The sequence below is a fragment of the Leguminivora glycinivorella genome, chromosome 8, assembly GCF_023078275.1.
Source record: "Leguminivora glycinivorella isolate SPB_JAAS2020 chromosome 8, LegGlyc_1.1, whole genome shotgun sequence".
NCBI lineage: Eukaryota > Metazoa > Arthropoda > Insecta > Lepidoptera > Tortricidae > Leguminivora > Leguminivora glycinivorella.
The window spans coordinates 25795208-25819779 of record NC_062978.1 but is presented as its reverse complement, the minus strand read 5'-3'; the positions used below and the strand labels follow the sequence as shown (position 1 = coordinate 25819779).

Here is a 24572-nt window from a genome sequence, read left to right as displayed (position 1 = left end):
GTATACTTTCTGACCACTCATTCCGCACCTGTATCGTAATGTATAATGGAGTGGAATAGCCAGGCTCAAGCAGCAAAAATTCAAAAAGAAGAATATTGCATAAACGCGCGCAAGCATGCTTGAATCCTGCCAACCCTCGTGGCTCGTTAATGAACTTTAATACCCTTTTAATATAGGAAGTTTTGCAGTGCCATCTGTCAGACTAATGTGCCGTTCACTTTGATAAGAGACTGATAAACAATATAGACTGTAATACAGTAGTTCTCAAAAAGTTTCTACAAATGTAAGGAAAAAGTAATTTTTTTTTATTCCTATTTTGTTACCGAGTTTTTTTTTGATGAATTTAAATTTTAGTAAGTTCATCAGTCGTCATTATTAGGGTTCTAGTAACTATATTTTCTTAATTATAACAAATATCCTGTATATATTATATCTTACGGAAACCGACTTATATTACTAAATGTTGGTAACAAAATAGGATCAATTAAAATTTGCTGACGTGCCCCGTGGCTATATACAAACTTTTTTAGAACTGCTCAATAATAGACTTCATATTTTATGAATGAGTTCATCATTGTTGCAGGTGCAGATCATGAGATCGATTTTTGAATTTCGAATGCACGAATTCGCCGTTCGAAGAATACTTCCCGATTCGCCGGATTCCTGTTTTGCCGGATTCTTGTTTCGTCGTATTCTTGTTTAGTCAGATTCTTGTTTCGTCGGAAATATTAATATACAATAAAATCACCCAGGTAAAGGAAACATGTGGTTATATTTTCTTATTGTATGAATTGATCTGCTTCCGGCCGTTTTCTCAACTGCGATTCGCAACCAGGTGTAAATAAAGAATGTTTATTTTTTGTTAACAACCAGTTGAGAATCAAGATAACTTTTTTTCTCAAACATGCAATGAAATATTGTCTTTACGTTCCTTAAAATGGGCTGGGAAGTATCGCTTTTTGGGCGCAACAACTCGAGAGGACTGTAAAGGGATTTCATATTATTTTTCAGGCCTAGGCCTGCAAAGTAACTTTTTTTTTTATAAAATATTGTCCTTTAGAGCATTTTTTTTTATTTCATTGTATGTTTGAGAAAAGCACTATACATGCCTCGGCGTGAAAACGGATTCCCGGCCTCGTATCCCTATCCGGCCTCGCTCGCACGCTCGCTCGGCCGTATATACCCACTTGGCCGGAAATCCTCATTTTCCCGGCCTCTGATGTAATGTACTATTTATTACCGGAAATTAGTTGCGAATAAGAACTTCTTAAACTTATGAAGTTGTAATGGGAGAAAAGCGTCTTTTAATTCGCAACGATTTATTCATCTTACGCTTAACCCCTTCGGCCTCGCACGAAACCGGAGATTCGTAACCAGGTTAAGTTAAAGCACGTAGACTCTGTACTTAAAACCTCAAGTAAATGATATTTGGATTCTTGCGACCAATGTACATGTTTACAACCTGAAGTACTGGCCACTTGGACACTAATTAAATACTTACCTCGTTGTCTAAGATTCATATTCATTTGTTTTCATGTCATTTCTTTTCAATGTCTTGGTGAAGCAAAATAGGTACGTTAATAGTTATTTGTTATACAAGGGGGCAAAGTTGTATTTTAACGCCGAGTGTGGAATTGAAAAACGAGCAAGTGAAAGGATTCTATAGTTGAACCACGAGCGAAGCGAGTGGTTCGAGAATAGAATCCTGAACTTGCGAGTTTTTTAACACACGAGAAGTAAAATACATTTGCACCCGAGTGTAACACAAAACTTTTCCCCTCACTATAGCGAGGAAACTAATACAACGCAAAAAATGCGTTTATCACTGCTTCCAGTAGTTCCACAGGTGGTAAAACATCGTCATCACTAGATTCACTCACGTTTATCAATTTTAAAGCAGTTAATTTGACTTTATTCAAGGTCAAATTACTTTACCCACTAGTGGATAAAATGCGTTTTTACCCGCTGGTATTAAAGGACAAAACACGTGTTTCCGAGCTAGTGAGGGGAAAATAAACTTATACGCATTCAATACAAATTTTGATTGAAAATGGAAACTGACGAAACTAACAAGATAGTATTTATCGATAGTAAAAGGCGTCCTAAGAGTATTTTACTACGGGGAGGATTTAAATATAATTTCGAAAAAGAAAATAAAAGTGGTTCAAGAAATTTTCGGTGTTCGAACAGGCTTTTGTGCTCAACTTCAATTACTTTGGATAAAAACGATAAAGTAATCAGAGAATATTTTTTATTAATGTAACGAAGTGTCTGCATTTTATTTAATAGATAGGTAAAGCCGCGATATTTCTATAGTATTTCTTAATCAAAAAAACCTGGCGAAATAAGAATCCGACGAAACAAGAATCCGGCAAAACAGGAATCCGGCGAATCGGGAAGTATTCCGTTCGAAAGTCTGTGGAAAACGACGGAATGCTAGTTTCGAAAAAGGACAGCTAGTAATTTTAAAACAAGTGGTAATGACCACTCGTTTTCGATTCCGTTACTTAGTAGAATTTAAATCGCTAGTAGTGGAGATATTATTGAACGAATTTCACGAAATCGAATGGCTGAGTTTCAAAAATTGGCCCCCTGGTCTTAGTTTCATGTAATCAATTATCTTACTTACAGGTAAGTATTAAAATAAATAGTCAGTTTCAATAGTAGCGAGCAAGGACCATATAATACCGGAACAGACAACGCCCATGCAAAAAAGCGTACCCCTGAAATGTATGGGCCTTTTAGGCTTAAAACTAGATGGCGCTGTTCGCAACCTGGACTTCCAGCCACTTGGCCATATCCATATATAGTTTTTATTACAATACTGTCTCTAGCTATAATGAAATTACCATGAAATGCATGTATGCGGTGTCACGAGCGTATAATAGACCGGTGATGGTTTATACAAATTAGGTAGGTACTGAGATTTAAATTAGCCACCACATACATATTGCCATTTGGTTTGGCGGCTTTTGTTCTAAGGAGTTAGATCGGACACTCTCTCGGCGAGAGTTGCGGCACACCTCGGACGGGCTCGGACACAAAATTAACATTTTGAAAAAACCCCCGACCGCGACACAATAGACCGATTTTCATGAAACATAGCTCAGCAATTCCCGATAAGTTTGTACATTTGGATCACGTCTTCGATTTGGATAAAAATTGGTAGACTGATAGAGTCCATGATGCTGAGCAAGATCCACTAGGTTTCCCAAAATGTCCTATGTAGTTTGTATGAAACCTTCCTTTTTTGTTACCAGATTTCTATACATTTCCGGTAACAAAAAAGGAAAGTTTCATACAATCAACTTAGGACAGGTAGAACGTGATCCAAATGTACAAACTTTTCGGGAATTGCAGAGCTAAGAACACGAGCGACTAACTCAGCTTTCAGACAAAAAAAAACTAAATCCAAATCGGTTCATCCGTTCGGGAGCTACGATGCCACAGACAGATACACACAGACAGACAGACACACACACAGACAGACACGTCAAACTTATAACACCCCGTCGTTTTTACGTCGGGGGTCAAAAAGAGGTCTAACCTATTACGCACACAGTCTCACCTCGTGTAGGTGAACACGTACCACGCGTGAGTGAGTGAAACATTACAGGTCGACTGATCGGTTTTTTGACAGGCGGTAACTGTGAGGTAACCGAGAGCGGGTGGGCGGCACTTTCAGCGGGGAGCGGGAGTGGCCATATTGTACGATAGTACTCTTTACATAAACTCTTAGCGATAATCTGCATTCAGAATATAAAAAAAGTTATTTTTTAGACAGATTTTATGCTTAATTGTCACAAAACTGACAGCGAGTTAATGTTTGTTAACAACTTACGCTAATTGGGGGGGAACCAAATTCTGAAAATGCAAATAGTAGAGTGTGAGGCGGAGGATCGAACACTCTCCCGACGGCGAGCGTTGCGGTCACAGAAAGTGACCGATTGCATAATAGGCGAGACGACTAAAAAAACTAATTAGTCCGTCAGTTAGATTATCAAAGAATTTTAGACACGTATTTTTTCTTTTTTCTCGTAAATGAAAAATAACGAAGGTACAGCGCGTTGAAGTTTCGCGTGACGTCACGCCTAGGTACAATTTTTACTTAGAAGTGACGTCACAAGCCCGCACTCCGGAACTTTGATGCTCTATATCTTTGTATTTTTTCATTAATTAGAAAATGCGAAAAATATGTGTTCAGTATTTTTGGACGATCTAACTGACGGACTAAATTTTTGCCTAAAATTGATTACTAGTAAAGTACCTAATGTTAAGATTGGTTTCTTTTTGCTCAGTGTTGCCTAGCAGAAATTTTCACCAGCCGCCACTGAATACCATTTTTTTTATGTAGTCGTCATCCCTATTGTATATTTTCGAAATCCTTTAACCTGATTAAAATCGATCAAGGTGTCGATTATGAAGGAGGCCGTCTGTGATAAACAAGGCGTCTCGTAAGATAAAGGATGATCGTACGGACACTTTACAAGATAATAAAGGGAGAAGCAAGGACATTACGACAGTAAATTGTATGTCAAGGGTTTCCGATAAAGTGATTCGATTTATGAAAATTATGCAATGTTGGTGAAATGAATAATAAAGTTCAACACTTTATTTGGTCTACTGGGTACTGTAGGTATATACTGACACTACAGGCCTCGTAGCCGAATGGCATTTCTCCGAAGCCAAACGAAAGCGATACGCCGCTGGCTCTGTCGCGCCAATACGCAAGCGCGATAGAGATAGATATCTACTAGCGCTTCGTTTCGTGAGCGTTTCGTGAGCGATTGTGCCATTCGGCTAGCCACCCTGGCCCCGTAGCCGAATGGCAATTCTATGACGTGAAACGAAAACGAAACGCCGCGAAAGGTAGTCTGGCTCGTCGCGCCAGTACGCAAGAGCGATAGAGATAGATATCTACGAGCGTTTCGTTTCGTGAGCGTTTTGTGCATCCGGCTAGACACGCTGATCTCTACCTTCTGGGTGACCTATTGAAGCCGATTGGTCTGGGTTAGAATACTGTCGAATTATTTCTACATATATTTAATTATATTACCGTATGTAAAATTTGATCATATACCTACTCAGTTTGAGGCCGGAAAAAGACATTTTCTGTTCTCCGAGCGAAAAGCGTCAAATTTCATGGAGCTGCGCTAAACGAAGTTACAGCTTCTCGGTTCCGTTCCGTCGAATAGAAAAATAGTAATAGATAGGTACATACCTTGGCCTGTAAATAAGGAAGCCTGCACTGTGATCTGCATATGTAGGCAATTGTCGGCCGAGGCGCAGCCGAGTTCAACAAACATTTCTTATTTTACTGGCTTAGGTATATTCTTAAGAGTATATTTTGTTTCTAGTTAAAGATATTTTACCTAGACCGTAATCACGTACTACTGCTACCTACTGACACCAATTTAATATCAAACTCATTAAGTCAAGGACAAGTCACTGGTCAGTAAGTTATTCAACTTATTTATTATAAACAACAAAAAACGGAAAGGAGTCTCAATGAACCTTGACCAGTACAATAATTTAGTTTACCGAGGTGATAATAAGGAAATTTTACGATTAGTAATATTGTATGATATTGATCTTTACGACTGACATAATTTATAGCACATGAGAAAACTTGAAATAAGTATATGTGATAAATTACCTATTGTGGTATTTAGAAGTGTGCAACTGTGCATCTTTTTAGCAGTGTATTAATTATGTATTAGTCTAGGTTCTAGGTAACTATACATTATTTACCTAGAGTACCTATGTATAATATTGGCTACGTGCACGACAATTACGCCCACTACCATGTGAATTTGAAGTGGAAAATGTCAAAAAATGACATGTAAACAAACACTATATTTTAACGATTTTTCGTTAATTTTAAATAAATCGAATAACAAGAGATACTATTTCAAGTGTAATTTAGGTAGATAGATTATAAAGACAAGGATATAATACCAAAAATCAGTTTCCAAAGCATTACTCCTAGTATAAACTTCCAACCCCAGACTACAGAAAGAGTCAATAAATTGGTGCTGGCAGGGCATATAGGGAATCTTGAAGAACATAGGAGTAATGGTACAAGTTTTTCGAGCTAGTGATATATATGGTATTCGCTAAACCTCCGTCCCGTTAATGCCATATAAAATAAATCTAAACGTAAGTACGTAGTCATGTCCGCGGCCGCAGAAATATCCGACACGGGCCTATTCCCAGGCTAGGCCTGAATCTTTAAGCATAATCTTTTACGGTAGGAAAAATACTAACAGCGTATTGAACAATATTAGGTAAAGAAAGCTTAAATATAATTTATTATAATGTTTTGTTTTGACATGTCACTTACGTTTTCTTTTCACCGTAGCTATCCATTTAGTTTTTTGATCCAATTTCCAATGTGCTCTAAGAAACGCATAGAACGTGCAACGACTATTTATGCCATTATTTTTACAATTAACAACGAAACAACATTGATACCCCATATCAAACATTGTATTATATTTTATGAGTTTTGATAGATGACAACCACAATCAGTGTCGATTTTGACCACCGCAAGCACTGCGATCGCTTTGCTTACCCCCTCCATGCACTTCGCACGAAGCCAATAGACAAATGATGTGTGTAGACAGCAAGTGTCCCTACTAGACTCTTATAATGTTGCACACTATTACGAACGGTAATAAATCATCAAAATCTTTGACGTTGTAAGAGGCCCTCCAGGTCCAGGGAACAGGAAAAATCGTTCAGAATGGACAGAAAATAAGGAAATGTGGTTGTGACACTCGTGACCCTCAGTCATGAGGCAACAAGGAGGAATCCCAGCGTGCAGCATATTTTTTACAGAAATCGACGATTCGCAATTGGTAAACGGCAATATCCTCGCACAACATCAGCATTGTGATACAGCTAGAAAATATTATCAGCATGAAGCTTATTTAGTCTCACTTTCTTCATATATCTTTGTTGATGTAAATACCTAAATGGTTTAAACATATTTATATACTCACGCAAATAAATGTCAACTGGTTCTCTGAGGGTCTTGACGGTGCATGCCTCGTCGGTCGCATTCAGCCGGTACACCCCGAACTGGCCAAGGTCCGGCCTCACTTGGCACACCAGACCTCTGCAAATTGAAATAAAAGAGGAATTAAATAACACATTACAGACTTATTATTTAACAATTTTTTTTTTATTAAAGTGGGTGTAAAATAATGGTCAAAAAGTTATTTTGGCGAGATACATTTTCCAAGAGTGGCACAGGAGCTTTAGTAGTTTCATGTGTTCTGCCTAACCGTCTATGGGATGTAACACATGTATGTATGTATGTAAATATGTGCATATTTTCCGTCTAAAGCTCGGGTTTCATAGCATATCCACAGGCATAGCGGCCCGTTGCCGCAGCCGCTGCAGCCGTTTCCTACTTCGTGTCGATCTTAAGGAGAACAAACCTTACCTGTCTGAGAACAGACCTTATTAAAAATTTGATGAAAATATTCTCAAAAAAATTTTAGGAACTTTTGAAAACCTTTATTATGTTCTGCAACTTGCACATGACAAACAATGTACAGTCAGCCAAAAAAGTGGTTTACCACTTTTCAACCGTATGTGTTTAACGTAGAGTCGAAAAGTGGTAAACCACTTTCTTGGCTGACCGTACCATGTACACTGAACTACAAAAGTGCATGGCTACTTAATCAATGAAGTCTATCTCGCGGCGACATACTCTCGCGACAATCATGTGCTAACCCTGCAGCTCACTGTACAGTCAACTCCAAAGAGATGTCAATTACAATGCAACGAGGTGAAAAATGAATGACTACTTCATAAATATCACACATCAATCACAACAGCGAGTAAGTCAGGCCAACAATATACCCCAAATCGAACACAGTATGTTTCTTACACCAGTAAATAATTTAGACATTATAAAAGTTATACAAAATTTACGTAATACAAACTCTACAGGTTACGACGACATATGCACTAAAGTCCTTAAATTATGTGCTACAAGTATTTCAACACCTTTATGTCACATCATAAATCTCTCATTTACACAGGGTATTTTTCCAAAAAGACTCAAATACTCAGTGGTAAAACCATTACATAAAAAGGGGAACAAACACGACGTTACCAATTATAGACCTATCACTCTAATACCGGTTTTCTCGAAAATATTCGAGAAGGTAATGCATAACAAAATATGTAGCTTATTATTAAAATATCAGATATTAAAAAATGAGCAATATGGGTTTCGGAAAAATAGTTCTACTACTAAGGCATGCTTTCAATTAGTGAAATCTGTAATAGAAAACTTGGACAGTAATGTTCCTGTAGTCGCAATACTGTTAGATATGACTAAAGCATTTGATTTCGTAAATCATAAAATACTTTTAAATAAATTATGGAAATATGGCATAAGAGGAATTGCTCATGAATGGCTTAATAGTTATCTTAGTAACCGCCAGCAGTGTGTGGAAACTACGAGAATAATTGGTAACAATAAAACAACTTTTAGGTCATGTTATAGAAAAAACTCGACAGGAGTACCGCAAGGAAGTATACTAGGTCCACTGTTGTTTTTGCTTTACATTAACGACCTACCCAATGCTACAAAACAGGAGTGTATCTTATTCGCCGACGATACTACCTTACTCGTAAAATGTAACGACACTATGACCTTTAATGATGATATAAACGACGCAATAAGAGACATAATAATATGGCTAGAAATCAATGACCTTAACATTAATTTAAACAAAACCAAAGTGATACAATTTTTAACATGCAAAAGTAAGAAAATGAATTTGAAGGTAACCTATAATGACACTATAATTGAAGAAGTAGAGGCAGCTAAATTCTTAGGTATAACATTGGACAGTTTCTGTAATTGGAAAGCTCATATAGATGACCTGCGTATACGGCTGGATCGCTTTGTATATGTTCTAAATCGCGTGCGAAATGTAGTTTCGGAGGAAGCAGCTCTTACCGCATACCATGGTTATGTGGCATCCATATTGCGATACGGGCTCATACTATGGGGTAACTCAGTAGACGCAGATATTATATTTAAATTACAAAAAAAATGTATCCGAACTCTATGCGGAGCAGAATTTTTAGCGCCTTGTAAGTCTTTGTTTCAATCCAAACGTATACTGCCTCTTCCGTCACTTTATATTTTTGAAATGTGTATTTTTATTAAGAAACATATGTCGTTTTTTGAAATTATCACAACCAACTCCAAACGTGGAACACATAGAACTAAATTGCTTTTACCTATGACTAAGTTAGCGTTATCCAGGAAAAACGTTTACTGTATGGCTATCAAATTATTCAATATCCTATCTGATGACATTAAAGAATTACACCCATTGGTTTTCAAAAAGACATTGTTTAATCATTTAATTGAAAATTGTTATTACTCTATTGATGAATATGTAATAAATTGTAAATTATAATCAATTATTTAATACTAATTATTTATTGTAAATTCAAATTAAATGTTTATATATAATTAATTTATTGTCACTGTTGCGAGCTATGCTGTTTTGGAAATGTTTTATGTACAGAACTGCATGAATAATTATAGTGTGTAAGACTAGTATACATCTTGTATATAGTTAGTTAAGTTTTGTTAGTTCATAAGTAAACAACATTTGTACGCCTGTCGGGGCAAAACAAGAATCGTGCTGTGGATATTTTTTTTGAACACCTATGTATATACGCTTGTTTTATGCAAATAAAAAAAAAATAATCATTCAAAAAGTGAATGAAAATCTTTGTAGTTGACTGTACCAATACGTACTAAACTGTATTTCTCAATCAGAACTTAGATTTAATTACTAGGGCTCTTTCACAAGAGGAAAGTATGACGTGGGAATGGGAGCCGTAATAAATTCACCTGTTTTTCGTGTACGCCGCAACCGATGCGTGACGTCATAACGTAACCATGTAGATTTTAATCTTGTAAAAAAAACTTTTTGTGTTATCATAGTTAAGTAAGTATCATAATATAAGTAAGTAAATATATAACTTAAGCACAAAATTAAAATTTTGAAAAAACCCTGACCACGACATAGTAGAACGATTTTCATGAAACATGGCTAAGAACACTCCCGACTAACTCAGCTTTCAGACAAAAAAACGAAATCTAAATCGGTTCATCCGTTGTTCGGGTGCTACGATGCCACAGACAGACACACACACACACACTTGTTTTTGAGTCAGGGGTTAAAAATAGATGAAGAGGGTCAAATTCAACTGAGAAGCAAATTATTGTGTGATATATTGTTTTGATTTGTTTTTTGAAGTCGAAGTCATACCACAAAGTGAATTACAGGCGGCCGTGTGACGACTATTGGCAGTTTACCATAATGACACTGACACTTGACACTGATAAATTTTGTGTCACATTTTGTGCCTAGTTCTGGGACGATAACTTAGCGTCAATAAGTATTTCCTCAGACATATTGACCGGGATATAGACCGTGATTACCATTTTGATTCTTGTCGAGCTCTCGATATTATAAGTGTGAATAAAAATAACCGTGAATCATTGAAAACTGTTAAAGTATATCCTTGTTGAACAAGAAATGAAAGGCGAAGTGTTATTGTCGGTGTCGGGCGACAATTGTCACTGTGGTGAAACAGGCCACTACGATAAGAAGCGTCAACAATTGCACTCTTGGCTAGAGGGTTTGATCGAACCAATTTGTTCTGCAATAAATTCTTTAACGTAAGATTACACATTTAAAATGCATTTAATGCGCACGGCCGGAAAGGTTGGGTTGAATGTCCAATTTTGTCAAATACTTTCACTTTAACGTAAACATATTGCGTACGGTTGTATACACGGTGTACATGAGGAAACCGAAAGCAGTACTTATGGAGTAGTCCAGGCCCCGTAGCCGAATGGCATTTCTCCGACGCCAAACGAAAGCGATACGCCGCTGGCTCTGTCGCGCCAATACGCAAGCGCGATAGAGATAGATATCTACTAGCGCTTCGTTTCGTGAGCGTTTCGTGAGCGATTGTGCCATTCGGCTAGCCACCCAGAGCCGCCAGACCTTCCTCATTTTCTCAATGATGAGATTTGGGATAATCTAGAGTTCGTACGACGTTTAATGCCTGCATATTACCTAGTTCGGAACTTCGGACCGTCGGCCAATTTTTTGATATATATATATTTGGCATTATACATATCGTCACTACTTTAAAAAAAACTTGTATCTTCGTCTGTCAACGAAAAGAAAATTGTAGTAAGTATGTATGGAATGCATATAGACTTACTGCGTTTTAACTTTGAGGAACAACGTGAGATACGAGATTTTTTAAAAGTAGTGACGATATGTATATATATATTTTAATATATTAAAGGAAAGGTAGTGTTTTTTTTAAAGCCTTACAGCAAAAAAAAATGGCTGACGGGCCGAACTAGGTAATATGCAGAACGTACGTTCGTACGAACTCTAGATTATCCCAAAGTCTCATCCTTGACAAAATGAGGAAGGTTTGGCGGCTCTGAGCTCTTAGTCCATTAAGCTATTTTACCGCCCAGGGTGGCTAGCCGAATGGCACAATCGCTCACGAAACGCTCACGAAACGAAGCGCTAGTAGATATCTATCCCTATCGCTCTTGCATATTGGCGCGACAGAGCCGGACTACGTTTCGTTTTCGTTTGGCGTCGGAGAAATGCCATTCGGCTACGGGGCCGGGTGGCTAGCCGAATGGCACAATCGCTCACGAAACGCTCACGAAACGAAGCGCTAGTAGATATCTATCTCTATCGCGCTTGCGCGGCTTGCGTATTGGCGCGACAGAGCCAGCGGCGTATCGCTTTCGTTTGGCGTCGGAGAAATGCCATTCGGCTACGGGGCCTGGTAAAAACAAAGTGGTAATAAAATCGCATTTAGGAGGTGCGCGCGTACGCGTGCCTTTTAAAATAAACAGTTACGTTATGAATGGAGATCTTGGTATGGACGTAGCGGTAAGTAGGTACGGTCGGGCCACCCACACAGCCCTATAAAAAAAACCTCAGATGTGGGACAATGATTAAGAGAATTACAACATACATATAACTACGCCTTTATTCCCAAAAAGGGGTAGGCAGAGCATCTAAAACTACTCAAGTTTCAATGCTACTCTTGGCAATTTCCTTAGTTGAAAGAAAACCAAATTGTGACATTGCAATATTTGCAATGACAGGTTGCCAATATCCCACAGTCGATTTCTACGACAACCATGGGAAGAAAGGGGGTGGTGGGGGTGGTGAAATTCTTAACCCGGCATCACACAGGGTGCACCTTAAGCCATCCATGGACAACATTTTTTGTAGGTACTCACGTGGTGTTGGTAGCAGAGATGTACTGTTCCGAAGACTGGTACATCCGCCATGAGAATCTGTGTGCTGTGTTCACCATTCAGGATTCTTGTGTACTTATAAGCGTTTATAATCTTCGAATAGATACAAATAACTCACGTTGTGTTGGTAGCAGAGATGTACTGCTCCGAAGACTGGTACATCCGCCATGAGAATCTGTGTGCTGTGTTCACCATCCAGGATTCTTGTGTATCAGCGTTTATAATCTTCGAATAGATACAAATAACTCACGTTGTGTTTGTAGCAGAGATGTACTGCTCTGAAGACCGGTACACCCGCCATGAGGATCTGTGTGCCGTGTCCACCATCCAGGATTCTTGTGTATCAGCCTTTATAATCTTCTGGAGTTCGAATGGACACTGGGAACAAGAGGAAATATGAAATTTAGACTATGATTTTTCTTCCTTTTTTAGGGTCTCCCCGGAGCTAATGTGAACATGCGTACGTCTGAGTTCAGCGACAACGACCCGTAAGCGTCTTCATACTCTTCATATTAACGAGCGATTTTTAGCCGGCTAGAGCAGATTCCGCGTCCATAGGTTTGGGGAAAGCCTTACTCGTGACATCTCTATTTTATTTCTGAGTGAATGAATTATCGTTTACCTACCTAGTTATATTTCTGAATAATGTCTCTTAATGCAACGACTGTATTTTCCGAGAAAAATAACCGTAAAAATTGGTAAAGCATTGCATATTATTCTTTTGTTATACATTTTACACAATTTATTACTTCTCATGGCACATACATTTTCTTGCTTTTCTTCAAACTAAAGCGTGATGTAATACTTATGGAAACATTGTATTCATATAAACCAAGTATATTGTGTTTTGTGCGTTAATAGCTAAAATTAAACCGTGTTTTTGGCACGACAATGTAATTAACGCTGGGTATGTTTTTAGATGAATTTCAACAAGTTAATTAGTTCGTACTGAGGCAATAATCAAATGTATTTCTTCCTACTTTGTGTTCGGGTGTAAACTGTGAATACAAAACTTTTTAGTAAGTACAAGTTAGTACCTAATATGTGACTTGCTTTCAAACAGCGCCAACTAAGCCTAATACGCTATAATATCCATATAAGGGCCACTTACACCAACGAAAATGGAGGGTTAACCCGAGGGTTCACAGCGGAATCTATATCGGATCGGATGGTGTGTAAATAATCTAACACTATTATAGCAGTGAAGGAGTAGTTTTAGTAAGTACTGCCCGAGGTTTCCTGATGTTCCTGATCCAATATTGACCCTAGTTTCCTTTTACTAATGCATTCTATCTAACCTCAGGGTGTCCAACCTTCTTCCTGGCCTGGCGTTAACAATCACACATCTAATACAATATATGCCAGCGAAACGCGAAGTATGTCAAATGCTCTCGGCACGCGTGTTCCATCTTGCTCGTTAGAGAAATTATCGGCGATTGGTTCGCTGGCCCAGATACGGTTTGTTACACAGTATAAAAACTACCCCACTTCGCCGTGTTAGCAATGTGAGATTACTCAATTTCCTTTCTTACGGTAATGTGAATTGTGACGTTCTAAGAGTAAGGTTACCTTGTGACTCTTACACATGAGTGATCACGCATGAGTTAATGACTCTCTGATACAAATTCGGGGCTATTTGAGGTAAACGTCGATTGCCTATATTTAAGGCATCCACTTGGCTATCAGTTTGCGAAGGCATTTTATACAAGTGGGTATGTATAGTTAAACATACGTGATAATTATGTTGTTATTATTTTGGTCCTGATTGTTGTCTGGACGTACTAAATCCTAAGGCAGGGCATTGAACTTCATATGGCAATCACGGGAAATCCCGTCACATGACACTGACAAACATGTTCGCTCTATAATATAATTATAGTTCTGTTAATTAGGCAGCCGCATAGCCAAGTTCAGAATCAGTATCGCTTCACGATTTGCATGATGTTGTTTATGTACACAATTATACACACCCGATATTTTTTTATACTTGTATTGTTTCTTCTATGTATATTGTAATTATTGTATAGTAATAATAAATTCGTAATTTAAAAATGTAGTGCCAGAGTATTGTGTAGGTATAGGTATGTTTATTACCTATTGAGCTTTTTGGCCTTGATCACTTTTTCTTTGTATATGACATTTATTTCAGTCTATTGAGCTTTTGTTTTAATATTAGTGATATCTTATTTCCTTCGGCCGTAATTGTCTGAACATAATCGTATCCACCAGTATCAGTAATGTCAGGGCAGTGCACTGCGAGTGCCCAGCACTTGTCAGATCAATCCCGGGAAATCCCGTGACGTGTCGAACTTGTTTGGTCAATATACGTATTCAGAGTTTTCAGATGAAACGTCTTATCTTCTATAAGAACGAACCCACCCTTAATACAGGGGTAAGGAGGCGAATGGGTAGGACTCCATAACTCTACATATATGCTCGAGCCTTAAAGTACTCACAATAAGAACATACATAAGAACATAAAATATACTAGGAAAAAAAATGTCCATTAAGAACAACTCAGTTAAAAGATATTGCAAAAATATCTTTAAAATCGAGGTTCCGCTCTCGACTGTTTACTCCTTCAAAACTTAATCAATCGGAACGAAATTTGAGAATCTGAATAACAATAAAATAGTCTGTGTCGGACCGTTTAGTTTTTTTGGCCAATTGTTACTAATTTTGAGTATCTTTTTTTGCGCCATAATGAAAAAGGCCGTTTTTAATTTTTTTTTTCTTTGGCTCTAACGTCTTTAAAAATAAAAATAGACACAGATAAAAATAATAATAATCTGTGTTGAAAAAATCATTGCTCTATCTTCAAAAACCAGGAAGGAAATAGTCGAGAGCGTTTGTATGGAGAATTGACCCCTCCTGTATCGTCTTAAACTAAAATATTGTTGTGATATCTTATTCCCTATCTAGGAGTTAATATGACCTTCTAATCAGATCCGAGACCAAATACTTAGAAATGCAATCAATGACGCCAGTTTTTACATAACCTTGGCAGAAAGCCGTTCCCACTTTCTAATCGCTTTACTTTTGTTTCGATCATTGTCTCCACTTTCGATCGGAACTGATCGATGGAACCGGCCTGGACAATACGTGTAATTGTATGGGAAACACTCGATACACGGTAGTAGAAATCGGTGGTTTATTCTGATTGTAATAACTGTGTTAACTTTGAAAGTAAACCCTGAAAACCCGTATGATACGTTAGACCATGCCGGGAAATTTTCGTCATAGAAAATAAACCGCCAGATGCTTGGACCCGAACCTGTCTACCTTAATTAAGACATCGCATGGTTTAAACTAAAGTAAGTACGTCTGTGTGTCCTTGGATACCTACCTGAAATTCTAAATATTACACCTTCTAATGTACCTATTTGATATTTTCCAGTCGCTTTTCGGTGAAGGAAAACATCGTGAGGAAACCGGACCAATCCCAATAAGGTCCAGTTACCCTTCGGGTTGGAAGGTCAGATGGCAGTCGCTTTCGTAAAAACTGGTGCCTACGCCAAATCTTGGGATTAGTTGTGAAAGCGGACCCCAGGTTCCCATGAGCCGTGGCAAATGCCGGGATAACTCAAATCTTCAAGAAAAGAGCGTACACCCATCTTAAAGGCCGGCAACGCACCTTCAACACCTCTGGTGTTTCGGGTATCCATGGGCTACCGCCATGATCGCTTACCATCAGGCGACTTGCCTGCTCGTTTGCCTCTTATACCATAAAAAAAGGAGGATGATGGCAGATGGCACCCTCTAATGTGTGAGTGTGACCTCACACATCGCACTTCGCAACCCCTTTGAGCGTTACTCAAGCAGGAACACATGGCATTCTTACAAATCTGGACTTTTTTTTTAAATTATAAATGGGCTTACTCTTGGCCACAGACTAGCCAAAGGCAAAGACGTGGCCTACAATGGATTGAGCTCGCCCAGAAGATGCCTGTTCACTCTTGATTTGAAGGTTGCCGGGTTATATGAGCTCAGAAATATATGTAGTTTCTCAGGGTTGCTTTACTCAGAGTCGGTGGCATTATCTCCTGGGTCTTAACTACGTAGGTATCTCCTAAAATGTTTATGCCATTAAATGACTTTGAAATATGAATTTTCCCAGATAGATTCACAACAAACTAATTTGGCAGTCATTCTGATAGCACAGTGTTTAAAATGTTTAAATATTGTAAATAATTCAGTGTTGGTTCAATACTATTAGGTACACTTTTGACACTGACATTATCAGTATTATCACATAAGGTAACGGACCCAATCATGGACAGTTTAAGGAAAATTTTCGCCTGTTTTTGATATTTCACTCATAAATGTAAAAATTCTACCGCTAAGCGTGTTAAATCTTGAATGCCCTATCCTTCTTTTACATTTCAAGCGTATTTCAGAATGGATACTCCTAATAGTTTTTTCATACTTAACAAATTGAAACTAGGTGTTTTTTCTCCAATTATGGACGGCAGTTCTCCAGTAATGGATCCCCCATTATGGACAGTGAAATAAGTTTAAAATTTTACTTTTAAAGCCAACTGATACCCAATGAGTCAATTTTATATACCATAAATACAATTAGTTTGAGTTATTTTCACATAGGATTGTTTCTTGTAAATTTTGGTTTTGTAAATTGTTCCTTGTCCATCATAGGAGGTAGGCAGTTTTTCGGTTCCAGTAATGGACACTCGCAAAATGACGCCATTTCTTTATATATTTGGAGCAACAAACTAGTATGTTTTATACCTTATCTCATGCTTAATGCAGTAAGTAAAACGCATTCAAGTTTACACCGAGTATTATTTTTTTATTATTTTATACATGAACTCAACTCTCTTAGCAACATTACTAAGAATTCGTTTTGATATTTTTTTCAGTAAACTGATGAATTTTATCTTGTCGCCAAATCCTTCAGAAATAACCGAATTAATTGAAACTTCAAAATGAAACAGCTCTACAACTCTAGTTTATGGTACATAGCCGTCAGTTTTTAGAAACTAATTTTAGATACTTAATTTTAAGGATTTGTGTTTTTTTGTCCATAATGGCATCACCGTCCATTATGGGGTATTTCACCTTACTTAAACAAAATTAGTAACCTGTTACCAAAACCAGAATCCGCCTCCAAGAAATATCAATGCGAATTTCCTGACATACTGACACTCATTGAGTTTTTGCTCCGTTCTAGTTTCTACGTTTGCATGCAATGTTTTAAATAATTTTTCAAAACAATAGAAAACGTACAATTTAGGTAAGCACGACTTTTATTGAAAGAAATCATGCAAGAAACGGAGAGCTAGCTCTGAAAATGCGACGATGACCAACGAAACTTGACAATTTGCTATTGGTAGTTGGGTAGAGAATAGAAAAGATTTGCTGACCAGCCGACCTAGCCATGACAATCGTTAACACTAGACGCCGGTCGAAACGCAGTCTGGCTCTGTCCCGCCAATACCGAAGAACGATAGAGATAGCTAAACTATTGAGCTCTAGCCAAGAGTTCAATCGCTGACGCTCCTTAGCGTATCGCTCTATGACACTGGGGCGACAGAGCTATAGCGTTATAAATAAATAATAAATAAATAAATAAATATTGGGGACACCTTACACAGATCAACTTAGCTCCAAACTAAGCATAGCTTGTACTATGGGTGCTAAGCGACGATATACATACTTAAATAGATAAATACATATTTATATACATAGAAAACATCCATGACTCAGGAACAAACATCTGTGCTCATCACACAAATAAATGCCCTTACCGGGATTCGAAGCAGGCAGAGTCACTACCAAGCCAGACCGGTCGTCAACATATATCAAGCAAATCTTGTCAATAAAAAGGCGCGAAATCCAAATTTTCTATGGCCTTTTTAGTGACCGGGGTTTGCGGGGACCATTTAATAGAGTTGCGATTCGCCACGGAGCGTTCACGATTACGTTTGGATAGAGACCCGCTGTCAAACTGATCTCGACATGTAACGTTTTTGGTGCCTAGCTCTTAGTCCATAATTAGTAAACGAGGCATTGAATCATTCGAATTATGGCAATATAATAAAATGTATGTGATTTGGTCTATACATACAGATACTACGCGACGCGATTCCATTTATTTGTCTTTGGAAGCATTTTCACATTCTGATTATGATTTATTTTTTAATTGTAATTAATCGTACCTTACTTGTTTACACTGACCGGGTACGTATACCTTCGTACGGAATTGGTGGATTTTTCACTCCATTAGTTTTGTAAAACTATAAACCTCATTGATAAAGACATACGAATTGCAATTACATTTCGATATTAGGTCGACCGAACTCACGATTTTTAAGTTGGTCTTCTAATAAAAGTTGTTCAATGACCTTTATATTTACTCCATAAATTATTGCACCACGACGAAATTACACCCTGTATGTATCCTTACCCGAAAGCAGTCGTCCGAAACGCTATACACCCCCAAATTCACATCAGCATCCGAATCGGCGACCATATAAGCCTGATCTATCTTCAAAGCTGTCATGTTAAGACCCTGAAACTCCGCTACTCCAGGGTCCTCCAGCCATGAGCGGATAGCCTCCCTGTACCATTGCCAAGTATTGTTTGACACCATCACTGTTTCATTCATGTTCGAAAACAAAAACTAACCAGTATTTTTTAAAACACTTTATGGCCAGTCTAAACTGCCAGTTCGAAAAAAAAATCTCTGGCCACTAAAAACTTGAACGACTTTCTTAGCGGCCAGTATTTTTAAGGAAGCGACACACTGGCCGATAAAAAGTGCGGATGTCGTTCGCGACGATCGTGTCAGTGCGCGCGCACTGACGTCTGTATGCGCGATGGTATGGAGTCGTACTGCCGGCAAGCGCGCAAAATCGGCCTTGCAAGAATAACAATGAAAGAAAGTCCACCTTATAGAGCAGTTGAAAAAAATACGACAATTGTTAATATTATTATGATGGGTGTACTCACTTATACAATAATAAATACCTAAAACTTTAGATTGAAATATGACGTTTTCAAGTTTTCTAGCTGCTTCCTCGGATTTCAAATCTGATGAAAAAAGGGGTAGGTATTATTTACTACATTATTCATATCGGATTCCATGCTTTATTTTTTTCAGAATATGTATTTAAATTTACAGCGAAATTCATGGCGCCTCAAGATTGGGAAAGCCGACTCCGCGTAACGGGAAAAGGCCAGGACAAAGAAGAAGAAGATCTATTTAAAGTTACAGTTTAGTTTAGCTTCATGGCCAGATTTATTTGACTCTCTTAAATTTCCCATAAACAGCAACATAGAGTCTTGCCACGATAAGTCTGCAAAGATTTTAATAGCCCTGCCTCTGTAAGGGTTAAGTAAATTTCATAATTAAAATATAATATTAAAATATAAATTTCATAAAAAAATAGGTCTCTATTTTTTTCGTCTCTGACTCTTTTCTTATTTCTGATTTTTTTACATTCAAAAACGAGTTTCATACCCTATGAGTTGTAATTGTATTTAATTATGACTTATTTTATTTTTCCTTATACCTACTTACAAACTTTCCGCAATAAGGCCGTATCTTCAAGACTTCGATGCTCAGTCTGCTAACATTAGTAACATTGATATAATTTTCATCAAATTAAAATGATCTCAATCTTGCCATTGTAAAGATAACTTTACTTTACGCACATAAATTTTATTTCACGATATTTTCATAGACGCCAGTCGAGTTCAACAGCGGAACAGGTATTTCCACTCTAGCGCAGTGTTGCTACATCCTCCTTTTATTCGCGTTTTAAACTTTTTTTTTTTATTAGTGATTAGCACGACTCTCTACGAAGCAGATGATTGTGCCGGTAATATTTAAGGCGATGATCTGAAGGATCATCCATCATATCCAGAAAATATTGCTGGTTATAAAAATTACACACTATGGTACACTTTTCCTCACGTTACGCCTTTAAAGACTCGCTGATTGAAATGAAGTGAATATTGTCCGTGAAATGCGTTACAATATACAATACAAAACATCGTCAATATCGTCATGGTCGTATCAAAACCTGAGTGCAAAATTGGAACATGAAATAGGCAGTAGACTATAAGTAATATGTAAAAATGCTATTTTAATTTTAGTATCTCGCATATACCGATCTCCGCCCCGCGATATTTGTACGGCTTTAATCCATGGTTCAAATCAATGTGAAGCTAATATCATCTTAAAGTTCTCCCATCTTAATGGCCAGCAATGCATTCTTACCCTTCTTGTATTTCGGGTGTCCATCGGCGACAGTGATCGCTTACCATCAGCTTGTTTGCCTCGTACCTCATAAAAAAAGTTTTGTTTGACCATCCTTTTGTTGTTGTAGTCCTAAGTCACCCCAGAGGTGCAAAGGGCCTTCACAAGCTCGCGCCACGCCTTCCTATCTTCAGCGACCCTCGTGGCCTCGCTCCAGCTCAAACCAGCCGCTCGTAGCTCATTTTCGATGGACCGCTTCCATGAGTGAACAGGGCGTCCGGGGCCTATTAGTGTTTAACATTTTTTTTTAATTTTTTTTTCCAGATTTTCTATATCATACTCTGGCAACATTACTGTAGCAGAAAACTTGCCAGACCTGCCCTTCTATTTTCATTATGTCATTGCATGCAACAGTGCAGTGGACTATGCGTTTCACATGTTGGCCTTCGAATTAATATCTCTTTAAATGTATTTCCTGTAATAAAATGATAATTTATATTGAACGGATAGTTTAATTGATCTTAAGTGCACTATAACTAACTAACTATTTCTAATTTTCAATATACCTATATATGTGTAAATGAGTGCAAAATGGTATGTACTTTCAATGTGTTAGGTTACGTCCAAATACTTACTTTAGTTTTCGTGGACACACGGAATAGAATAATATATTAAAATTTTGGTATAAGATCATCCACATATTACATCAGAGCGTAAGGGAAGGGGAAGGGTCATACTAAATGTAACAATCCATGTTAAAGGGCTACAAAAAAGCGTGACATAGGGGTTCAAAAAAATCGAAATTTTGTGTTACGTAAGTGCGTTTTCACATTATCCGATCCGATATCGGTTGAGTTATATAATATATATCGTTGGAATCGTTGGAATGGTCAACAAGTGTTTGTTGCATTCCTATAATTCTTATTTTATGAAGATGAAGTCACACGGGCGAAGTAAATAAACTACTAAAGTTTATAATTCTATGCGTGTTGTGTCTTGTCCAATGATATCGACTTATTTTCCAATGAGGCTTCATCTGTCTATAATCAAATAAAGGAATGCTATTAAATAAATAAAATAAATATATATTATAGGACATACTCACACAGATAGACTGAGTCATACAGTAAGTTAAAGAAGGCTTGAAATGTGGGTGCTCAGACATATTATTGTACAAATACGAACGTGTCATGCTATTTCAGTCAGTCAGTACAAGATGTACCTACTGACATTGACTGAACTAGCATGACAAATACGAACGTTTCCGGAAAAATACGAAGGAAACCATTTTCGCACTACACCTGTACATCCTTATCTTAGGGTCACTTGTACCAACGAAAATGGAGGGTTAACCCACCATTTTATATGGAATTTGACAGATGACAACCCACTAACCCTGAGTTAAGTGGTTGGTGCAAGTGGGCCTTAGAGAACACGTGCGCCAATAGCAACTTGCATGAGACATTTTTAATGAAAATTTTGAAATTTTTGAGAACATTTTGCAACTTGTACAATTTCTACCACTAACCCAAATAAAACAATTCAAGGAAATTAGCACCTATTAAGTATGACCCGTCCAAGATTATGCTAAACGCAAGCTGGCACGAGATCGGACCAATCTTCCCTGCGGCTGCGATTATCTTCACGCACGTCAAACCAAATAATTGTACTTCCACATACGATTATGTTTAAAGATATACCTTTATATGCTCAACTGCAAAATGTTGAAACCATTTGAAATGTATTTCAAAAATTTAACAAAATCAAATATATATATGGTACAGCGGGGCAAATCTCGACTGCGGGGCAATTGTAACTGATCCATTTTTTCCATTATTACATTTATTACACTATGATGTTGAATTCTACACTCAGTTCAGGCTTATAATAGTAGGGGGAAATTAGCTAAAATTACGGCATAATTAATGGAAGGTTTTTTTTAATTGAAATATGTACGTTATAGACCGAAGTTATTTTTCATCAACCCTCCCCACTCCTCCCTCCTCTGCGTCACCCCTCTACCCTCCCTTAAATGCGGTTTTCTCGATTTCTGACAAAACTGTTGAAGATACAGAAAAAGCGCGTAGGAACGAAGTAATCCTCAATAAATTTACTACAATTCATTCATTAACACTTTGGTTCTAGCACTTATAGTTTACGCGTGATCCGTCACGAAAGTTGGTCCTTTGCTGCAATTTTCTTTAGTGCATGTTAAGTTTTCGCCCAAAATGCATACGAAATCGTCAAAATTTGTTTGATATAACTAAAATATTGTAACTCATGACTAAACTAAAATTAAGGGGGAAAAATCACTACCATGGGTGGAATTTCCAATGTGTCTTGGAATTCCAGTAACTATTTAAGACGTAATATTTTCACGGTAGTAGTCGCTAGGAGTACCATTGATCTATATAGTATATCTATGACTGGGGATGAGCTTTTGGTAGCTGTTGGTAGAGCCCTGGAGTATCAATCCAGTAGCCGTGAGTTCAAGTCCCACCCATGGTAGTGATTTTTCCCCCTGAAATTCATTTTCAGTTTATATTATTTAAGTAATATCAAACAGATTTCGTAAGCAATTTGGAAGAAAACTTAACATTTACTAAAGAAAATTGCAGCAAAGGACCAACTTTCGTGATGGATCACGCGAAACCGATAAGTGCTAGAACCAAAGTGTCAATGAATGATTTGTAGTAAATTTATCAAGGATTACTTTTTTCCTACATGCTTTTTCTGTATCTACAACGGTTTTGTCAGAAATCGCGAAAAACCGCATTTTCGGCTATTTAAGGGGGGGAAGAGGGGTGACGCAGAGGGGGGGAGGGATGGGGAGGGTTGATGCCAACAAAATAACTTTCGGCCTGTAATGTACATATCCCAATCAATATCACAGAGATAAAAAAATCTTCCATTAATTATGCCAACATTTTCATACATAACTTTCCAGAAGCAACGGACTACCTAGGTACTTAAGTCATTCTGACAGTAGAGAACGTAGAGAATGTACTGAACGGTACTGATGAACAGTACGTCTCCTAAAAAGTACTAGTTAGCACTGACCCGAATGCCAGGCTAATGCTTAATCCAACGTAACCGTACCTTAAATTTGACCCAAGTTAGGTATAGGTAGGGCTGACCGGTTTATAGTACTACGACAGGAGGGAGATTCCCTTTTTATTTGACATCTAGGTACTAGTAACGCGCCAAGCGATACCTGTTCTGAGCGATACCTGTTCGCCACGGGCACTATACAGCTGCCAGAAAGTTGTGGTTGCGTCTACCGCTGCCGTAATTGGCTTGTGGCTTTTTCGAAGTCTTCATTCGATTCTGTAATAAGTAAAAGTATCATGTAAAGGGTTTTTTTTAAGTACCCAATAGGCGTTAATCCAACAGTTAGATTATCAAAGAATTTTAGACACGTATTTTTTCTTTTTTCTCGTAAACGAAAAATTACGACGGTACAGTGCGTTGAAGTTTCGCGTGACGTCACGCCTAGGTACAATTTTTACTTAGAAGTGACGTCCCAAGCCCCCATTCCGGAACTTTGATGCTCTATATTTTTGTATTTGTTCATTAATTAGAAAAAGCGAAAAATATGCGTTCAGCATTTTTGGACGATCTAACTGACGGACTAAACAGAATGCCATTTTTTTTTATGTAGTCGTCATCCCTGGCGAGGACAAGTGTTCATGATTGGCAGTAATCGCTTACCACCAGGCGGTCCGTCTGTTCCATTGAAAAAGTAATTTAAAGTAAAGTATGCCTAATGGAATTAATGGAACACAATCATTTCTGATTTTTGTCAAGCATCAGTCATACAGTAAGTACAGCTACAGATGGCAGCAGTCGCTTTCATAAAACTATGGCTTATGACAAATCTTGGGATTCGTTGTCAAAGCTGAAACCAGGCTCCCATGAACCGTGGCAAATGCCGAGATAACGCAAGGAGGATGATGATAATACTACTCGTATTACTATACGAGTACCGCACCTGA

At 37.8% G+C, this 24572-nt stretch overlaps 2 protein-coding genes across 3 annotated transcripts in view; both read right to left on the bottom strand.

Moving 5' to 3' along the window:
- Positions 1-19186, bottom strand: part of LOC125228688 (heparan-alpha-glucosaminide N-acetyltransferase) — a 43974-nt gene extending 24788 nt beyond the window's left edge. For both annotated transcript variants that reach the window (XM_048133344.1, XM_048133345.1), the window contains exons 1-3: positions 18781-19186; positions 12607-12734; positions 7006-7121 (exon numbers count right to left, since the gene is read on the bottom strand). In XM_048133344.1, coding sequence (XP_047989301.1) covers positions 7006-7121; positions 12607-12734; positions 18781-18981 — 445 coding nt within the window. In that variant the 5' untranslated portion in view covers positions 18982-19186. The remainder of the gene's footprint in view (positions 1-7005; positions 7122-12606; positions 12735-18780) is intronic.
- A 4420-nt stretch (positions 19187-23606) lies between these two features.
- Positions 23607-24572, bottom strand: part of LOC125228499 (phosphatidylinositol 4-phosphate 3-kinase C2 domain-containing subunit alpha) — a 72074-nt gene continuing 71108 nt past the window's right edge. Inside the window, exon 34 of the transcript XR_007177296.1 lies at positions 23607-23904. The gene's annotated coding sequence lies outside the window, so the exon portion shown is untranslated. The remainder of the gene's footprint in view (positions 23905-24572) is intronic.